The following is an 8,791-nucleotide window of genomic DNA, read 5'->3' as shown; positions in this document are numbered from 1 at the left end:
AAGACATTTAAATTAAAAAATGTAAGAATATAAAAATTATGAAATTAGTCTAAATGTTTTTTTGTTTTGTTTTTTTAGCTTACAAAGGTTTAATATATTCCCTTTTTTATAGTTACTACTTCGAGTGCTGGTGATACAGTTGTGCCAAGCATCTCATTGTTGGTGGTTCATTTAAATAAAACTGAAATTTACATTGAAAAAACTTCATGTTTTTTAGCATTTGTGAAACATAAATTGTCCTCCAGTTCTGGAATGACCCATTTATCCATTGTGAAATGCATAAACGCACTGTAACCTGTTCATCATTTCCTTTGCTATTGCACCATTTACAGTCATTACTGTAGTGATATAAAGATATAAACTGTGGCGCAACAACTTGGCACAAATGTTTTACCTACAATTTTTCACCACAAGATGGAGCAACAACTTCAACATGAGCTCACGGGATCGCTGTAAGTTTCCTCCTCACTTTGACTCTCAAATTTCACTGTGATGTTACTCGGACTACTTTGCATTAAAAGTTAAGAAGCGATGCACAAATTCTGCAGTTACACTGTAGTAGTAATCAGTTCGTGGGATGTAATGAGATAATGAATTTGACCACACAAGCATAAAAGCCTTTGAGGAGCCAGAGGGAGGTTATTGTTGTCTCCGGTCATCTACTGTGCACACACTGATTTAGTCTTGTCCCGTAGTCACAGAGCCTGGTTTTATTGCACTAATGCTACTGTTGACAGTTCCACACAATTGTCAAATTTCAATTTCCAAAGCTATTATTACCACATTAAAGCAAACATGTCATATTACAGCAAGCAAACAGAGTTTTTCCCCTGAAAGCTCAACCGTGTGATGGAAGACTTTACCTTGTTAAAGTTCTCAGTAGTTGGTGGTTAATGTCCGGTATGTTGTGTGTGTGTAGGAGAGAGAGGGAGTGAAACAACAGAAAAATGTCCTGTATGTTCATGTTGAAGATTTATTAAAGGACGGACCTTCTATTTTTAATAAGAATAGTATGCAGGGTTGAAATTCACAGCATTTCAATAATATTTTGGCTACCAACAGAAATACAGTGTCTTACTTTGGCTTTAGTGCTGTAATTTAGGTGTTAACAATGCTCTGTTTGAGGTAATTCACACTTTAGCTGGAGCTTTTAACTGGAGCACTCCTCAGCTTAATGAAAGGCTGTAAACAATTCACATGTGGTTTCCAGGTGGTGCTCAAGAACAGGCTTGTAAATCGAATAAGAAAGACAAGTGAGGACAGAAAGCTGATAGTCAAAAACCTAAAAGTGGTCAACCACTAAAAGCAAAACAAAATGTGGGGGTGGTGGCAGAGGGGACACAAGAACACAGGGTTAGGTGCAAGAGTTTGGAAAAACTACAAACCGAGGTGGAGCTAGTCAGCCTTTTCAGTCTTAAGCCACATTTGTTTAGAGATGTGCAATACAATACATAAACAGCTGACACAATAACCGTGTCTGTAACACTAAACCAAGAACACACAGCAATACAGCAAAGGCAAGACAAGCCGTGGGTGGGGGGAGTCTGGAAGGGAAAAAGAAAGACACGGGGAAATGGGGAAACAGAGAAGAGGGTGGAGTGCCTCAGCAGTCATGACATAACACAGATGGCTTTCTCACTGGGTCCGACATGACGTTAGTCAGTCGAGCAGCCCCCTCACCCTGACGCTGTTGCTCGACTTCTGCCCTGATCACGCGAAAATCATTTAATTTACTCAGAGATGTGCAATGGCAACCACAAAGCAAAACAAAAACAATCACGACTCATCTATTTTCGAAAAATTAGTCTGGCAAAACTGCCTCCACACACTCCAGAACTTAAGATTCACCACCCCGGCCTCTATACTATCTCGACATGGAGAGATACAAGAAACCACGCCAGGGTTTGGTTTTTTTTGTTTTTTTTTTGGAAGATCGCCTACCTCCAGTAATGCAAGTTTATGTATACCCGGACAACATTGTTAACGTTTAAATGTGCATAAAGGTCAGCCTGGAGAAAGATTAGGTGAACTTTTATCTAATACGTGTAGGAGTGGTAGATGCACTTTATGTCAGGTTGACTGCGGTGAGATTCTGGGAAATCCTTTTAAGCACATGCTCTCAAATGGAAGGATTTTGTAATGAAACACTGTTGGGCTGTTGATACGTGACCTAGACAGAGGAATTAAGGCATAAAGCATGTGTTTTCTATTTCAGCTGTACTTAAAATGTTCTTCACTGAAGTTCTTGAGAAAAAAATCTTATGGTGCATTACTAAAAGTGATGAGATATTACCACGTCATAGAAGTTTTTATTACTGGTGTTACATTTCATTTATACTGTAGCTTCCACTGTATATATACTGCCACTTATCCGTCTAACTATTAATAATGGTGATAAGTAATGTGTCATTTTGCAGGGGTAATGTAGCTGTTCACAGAGCTGGTGACGAAATGTAAGGAGGGATTTTTGAGACAAAGTGGGTGGGGGGTGGGGTCTGTTTGACGTTTGTTGGGTGTTGTCTGTGTCGTACGCTACGCCATCTGTCTCCAGAGTCACATCTGGGACTGATTTACAGTGAGCTGGCCCAGAGGTGAACCCACCAAGCTGAGTGAGTGAGAGATAGAGATAGGGGCTGGTGAGGTTGGGTGTTGACCACCGGGACTTGATCAGACCCTCAGGTTGTCCTCAGGTATCCTGTGAAAATAAATATCAATCATGTCCACAACTCTTGGATAGGGTTAAACTTGTATGGCTATTACCATAGATGTGGGTTGCGTACAAATCAGATCACTGTGCTTGTGTTATGCAATAACAGTTTTCTATTCCTCAGAAATCGTGAAGACATGACCCCTTGCTGCGTCTCTGTGTTCCCAAAGAGCCCCCCACAAAAGACAAAACGCAAGTGTCTGAGTAACAAATGCTTTGCAGCTGTGATTTTTGTAAATGTATTCAAAGCTAAATGTGCAAAATTTGTATGGTATCTGATTTTAGTAGCTTTGTCTCTTCTTGATAGGCTTTGATCTTGGATCACTTCCCTCTTAAACTATCAAGATCCAATATTGGTTCCAGCAGAGAGCTGAATTACCTCTGTATTGCCAAAAGACTCTCCGTTTACTGCAGTGTAAAGCACAGTACACAAATTTAAGGCATGCAGTTCTTCTGGGTTTTATACACACACACACACACACACACACACACACACACACACACACACACACACACACACACACACACACACACACACCACACACATATATATATATGGCTTTTTTCTTTCTTTGTGTTCTTTGTGCTTTCACGGAAAACAAATCAAAGAAAGAGGGATCTAAAGTTGCTACCTGTTTCCTATAAGCCAGCTTCCAGCCTCAGGCCCTCATGCTGTTGGTCTCTTCTGTGCAGTTCAATAGTCATTTTCCTGCCATCCCCCACAAAGATTGTTAGGCTCTTCTGTACTGGCCTCCGCGATCTAACTCGAAACAGATGTGAGGGGAGAATCCCCTACAAACTGTGTCTGAAACAGTCAGACTTAGCTGGTCAATACACAAGAACCACATCCGGTTAATGTACTCAGACCTCAAACATTCATTCAGAGCCTGTAAATGCCCGGAGAGTGTGACGATGTCTGGCACACTTTAAGCATTTCCACGAAGCCCCTGCTGTGTGTGTTCGCGTGTCAAAGCAAAACATATAAAAGTAGAGATGAATCATTTATTGGATCTCCTGATATAAATGAAGAATTTAATACCCAAGACACGTATTGTGCAATTGACCAAAGTACATCATATTTTATAATCTCAATCACTCCACCCATGCTTCAGTGTTTCCTTATATAATCTACTCCAAAGCTTGATGCGTCTTCGTTTTCGTTTATCTATGTGAGTTGGCTACTGACCAGGTGTTATCATCACCTTGATATAGGTGTTATCATTACTAATGTTTACACAAACTTCATTAATATTACACTATAAATTACAAGAACTGTTGCCAACATTGCATATCATGCATTTTCTACCAGACAGGTTCACTTAATAATTTATGATTGTTGTTTTACTATTGTTTTTATATGGTTATAAGGTTATGGTATTTTTTTTATGGCTATTGGGTTTATGTGGGTGTGGCCTAATGAATATTTCTGGCACTTAGAGAGTTAGATGGTATTAATCACCAGTGAAATATCAATAAATCAAAGACTGACTAACTAGACAAATATAAGTTAAAGGGTTATTGGTTCAAACCCTCAATGTGAAAATGAATTAAAGCTTGACTGAAGCTGGGGCCAAACCTCTCTTTGAGCCCATCATTTTACATCGTTGTAGTCATTAAAGAACCTTTGATCTTTGGGGTGAATCTCATTGGATAACCGTGTCAAATCGCACAGACAATTATACTTATTAATCCCTTAAGCCAGGGGAGGAATGTGGTTCTTTGGCTCTTGTCACTGATTCTCACTCACAAACTTCTACAGCAGAACACCTTGACATGAGCTGGCAGAGAGTACAAAAAAAAGGGAAGAGGATTGTACGCAATAGGCTTCAATTAAACACCATTTTCAAAATAGTTCTCCCTCAGTGTGGGCTGATGGGGTTTGGAAAAAGCGAGGCGAGGCGTGTGACTTGGCCAGACCGTCACACATTCCTTAAAAGTAGCCATGGACTGTGGATATGATGTGGTCAGAAGGAACACAGGAACACCCTTTTTCATACTTCTCTGAGTCTGGGATTTTAATTTAACTGGGTGGACACATGCACACTACCTACTCCGTGTCTTTTGATACGTATGCAACCAAGTTACATGCCGGGGCACAGATAAGTTCATATCTGCCTCTCTGTCTAAATAACATCGTACATAAATCGACATAAACCTGTCAGTCGTTTCATTTATTGTCTTCATTAACAATTAATGTTGCCTTGGAGTCAGTTCAGAGCACTTGGAGGACCTTTGCACCACAGAAAACTAGAAGCAGTAGGAACTATAAAACTGATAGGGGTTAAAGTTACAGTATAAGAAATAAAACTGAATTATTGGGCAGTTGTGAAATGAGTTTATTTTTTTATTTTTTTTATTTTTTTTAAGACTTTAGAAATCAGAGCGTTTACCATTTCACCAGATGGTCACTACGCAGTTGCAAGAACTCATCAAAGTATATTTTTATGACAGGGACTAGCAAAATTGCTTTTCTGGCCACATAACACAACAGGAACTATTCACATACTCATGGAAGTGGGGATCTATTCACAAAGAATTATTTTCCCACCAAATAAACAGTCATTTTTTTTCCATATGATTACAATTTAACAGCCCACACCATGGAGGCTATGTTTTTGATAGCGTTGTCATTCATCCATCAAGGTCTTCTGGCTTAACTTGATGATTTATTGGTTGAAACCTGAATGCTTCTTGTTACCAATGCAACTTTTAATCTAAAAAGAGTTTTATCAACAATTTTTAAAAATGCTAACTTTATTAACAAGCTGAGCTGCTGGAGCGCCTGTGACTCAGGATGACTCAGGAGGTAGAGCAGCAGGGCCCTATTTCAGGAAGACGGTTTAGTGCAAACTCTGAGTAAGTATACCCTGAGTTAACGAAAACTCTGGATTTTCGGTTTCACAAAGCGAGTTTAGATTAATTCTGAGTGAGTTACTATGACAACACACTCCGTGAAGCTAACCTGCCCCCCAGCAGGTTTACTTCAACTAACCCTGACCTTCTCCGCCTCTTTGTCAGAAACCTGACTGTAGGAAGTGTCAGACATGGCGTGCTCCTTCCTTGAAGAGCCAGTAGATGTTGAAGCCCAAATTCTCCGCAGAGCTCTCCGCCGGGAGAGAGTGATTAGAGCGCGTTTGGACATTTTATCATTTCCTGATGATTTTCTGTGTGAACGTTACCGTTTTTCAGCACAATCTATAATTTATTTGAATAACATCCTCAGGCCTAATATTGCTCATGTGACACATCGCGGACATGCGCTCAGTCCATTACATATTATTTGTATTGCACTTCGTTTTTTTGCAAACGGGAGCTTTCTGTATAATATTGGTGACGCTGAGCACGTTTCCAAGGCTACCGTCTGTCGGGCAGTCAGGAATGTTACAGTTGCACTGAAACGTCTCCTGTACTCGTTTGTGGTGTTCCCCGGTCACAGACCCATACGATTTATCAAAGAGGGATTCCACAAAATTGCAGGTATCAGGATGAACAAAACTTAATTCATGATGTGGTGATACTTGAACTACTACTTAAATTTTACATTTATTCTCACGGTTCCCAGGCGTGATTGGCTGTACAGATGGCACTCACATTCCAATCATTGCTCCTTCAGTAAATGAAGGAGACTATGTGAACAGGAAGTCTTTCCACAGCATTAATGTACAGGTACATAGTTCCCTGTAGCATTTCAAACTAAAAAATTATTTCAGTATAGTAATGGATGCTAATTTGTGTTCTCTGCACTGTGAAGATCATATGTGATGCTGCCAACATTATCACAAATGTGGAAGTCAAGTGGCCAGGCTCTGTCCATGACTCACGAATTTTTCGTGAATGTACACTGAGCACAAAATTTGGACATGGTGAGTTGAAAATACTTTAAAATATATAAAGACCAATTGCTACAGGGACGTTTGAACTGAAGTGTATCCTTCTGTCTTAGGAGAGTTCACTGGCTACTTGCTTGGTGATAGGGGGTATCCATGTTTACCCTATTTGCTTACCCCTTACTCTCACCCTGACCCGGGCCCACAGCAGCGATATAATCTGGCTCATTGCAGGACAAGAGCCAGAGTTGAAATGACTATCGGAATGCTTAAGGCCCGGTTCCAGTGCCTTCAAAGACTCAGGGTCACCCCAGAAAGGGCATGTGACATTATTGTGGCATGTGTGATTCTTCACAACATTGCCACAATTAGAGGAGAACACTGTCCTTCTGAACCAAACATCAGCAGTGATCCAAACCATGAACATCCTGACCCTCCCACGGACATACAAGATGGAAGAGCAGTCAGAGACACCATATGTCACAATCATTTCCTTTGACTCATCACCTCAACATGTTGAAAGAAGAATAAACAGATTTTTTTTTCAACTGGCTTTATTGGTCGCCTGTATTTCCTGTACACAAAGTATTAATAAGTATATTATTATGTTGTTCAAACACTGAAATAATTCGTCCATCTCTGACCACTTCACCCACCCTTAACTGATGTTCCAGCAGTAAAATCTCAATCTTGGTCTTTTGGATCTGCTGCTTGAAGTGTTCCATTTCCAAGTCGCATTTTTTTATTTTCTTGATCAAATAGGTCTTGTACAGCTGCTTTACAGGGAGCTATTGAAACACAGAAAGTAGCATTGACATTCATAGTACATGCCTACTTAGGTTGGTTGTAAATCAGTGCTGAACATCTTACTGAGGAAAGGTTTGTTGGAGAAGTGGCTGGACACTCTTCCTCTTCATTTCCATCATCACTCTGTTAGAGACATAGAAAGTCCATGGTTTTATTATAGTACCACATTTTATTCAATTGTTATATTTTCCATTGTGCGATGTAAACCTCATAAAGTGTCTCTGTTGCTTCCTCCTCTGTAACAGCTGTCAATGTTTCTTCATTATTTTCCTGTAGTAAAGAAATTAACAACATTGCTGTTCTACTGCAAACTCATATAATCTGTGGAGTATTAAGAGTACTCACAAATGCATGTTGGTCTGGCTCAACAGGAGGCTGCACCAGATGCAGTACACCATCACCATCAACTGATAGAATATGAGGTTTATACAGGTCACTTATAACTTACAAGGGACCAAATGGCAATTAACAAACATACCAATCAGCTTACACTTCATTGTCATTATGCTCTCAAAGACAGCCAAGACTGAGGGAAGGCAAAATCAGTAGGAAAATAACTTCACTACAAAATAATTCATTATGGTAAAGAGTTTATCAAATGAATGAGTAGCACTGCAAAGGTGACTGTGAAGAAAGCATGTATGCACATCATGTATTATTTTGAATTTACCTCTTATGTAGGCACTTGTGTCTTGCGGGGTTATTGACTCAGAGGATGTCCCCGCAGAGATGCCTTCGGCCACAGGGTGCCCACTGTTTTGGCTGAGGGCCAACTGCTCAGCCTCTGTGAGTGGTGGTGGTGGAGGACCCCCACCTGTTTTTCGGGCCTCCGCTTTTTTTCTGTTGGCTATAACGGGTCACATTTGAGCATACAGAGTAAGCAATGTACTTGTAATGTGCTCAGATAATTTCAATAAGTGCTTACAGAAATAAAATTAATGTAGCCTCTAACTGCAATTGATTTACATCGGACAAACAGACCAAGCACTATGGCTCATAATACAATTACACCTTACCTGTTTGGACTATATTTTTATATTTCATTTTTACTTGCTGCCAGGAACGTTTGGGGCCTGTTGGGTTGCACCTGCGCTCAAATCACATCACAAACTGAAATGTATAAAATAAAAAAATATAATATAATATGATAAAATAACGTGTTAAATGGGTGGAAATCCCTAGATCAATGTTTAAATTAACACTCACGCATTGACTCTGTCGGCTATGTTTTGCCATGCATGCTCCCTTTCTTTTGCAGCTGAGGCTGTGTTACTTTTTTTCCGCAAAATTTGCATGTTATCGGCATATGCTGCCATCAGAATTTCGGCCTCAAGCGCTGTAAAATACATTGACCACGCCTTCTTTCCCTCCGTCTCCATGGTGACTCGCTTAATCTGTGCTCCACTAATCAGGGCTTTATGTGTCCTAGTGCGCGCGCTTAACTTGGGGT

General features: G+C 40.1%; 1 protein-coding gene across 1 annotated transcript; it reads right to left on the bottom strand.

Annotated features, from left to right (window-relative positions):
• Positions 1–4,537: 4,537 nt before the first annotated feature.
• On the bottom strand, positions 4,538–8,720 carry LOC146638691 (uncharacterized). Its single transcript, XM_085364387.1, has 8 exons — positions 8,548–8,720; positions 8,358–8,428; positions 8,012–8,188; positions 7,687–7,748; positions 7,549–7,611; positions 7,405–7,464; positions 7,191–7,322; positions 4,538–4,654 (listed from the first exon to the last, which is right to left on the bottom strand). Exons 1-8 carry the CDS (start codon positions 8,718–8,720, stop codon positions 4,538–4,540), a joined length of 855 nt encoding a protein of 284 aa, XP_085220513.1.
• Between the last annotated feature and the right edge of the window lie 71 nt (positions 8,721–8,791).

The sequence above is a fragment of the Diplotaxodon limnothrissa genome, linkage group LG2 (assembly GCF_057381915.1).
Source record: "Diplotaxodon limnothrissa isolate DT_005_m linkage group LG2, D_limnothrissa_male_GT1.1, whole genome shotgun sequence".
Classification (NCBI taxonomy): domain Eukaryota; kingdom Metazoa; phylum Chordata; class Actinopteri; order Cichliformes; family Cichlidae; genus Diplotaxodon; species Diplotaxodon limnothrissa.
The sequence above is the reverse complement of the archived record's forward strand: the minus strand, read 5'-3'. Positions and strand labels throughout refer to the sequence as shown.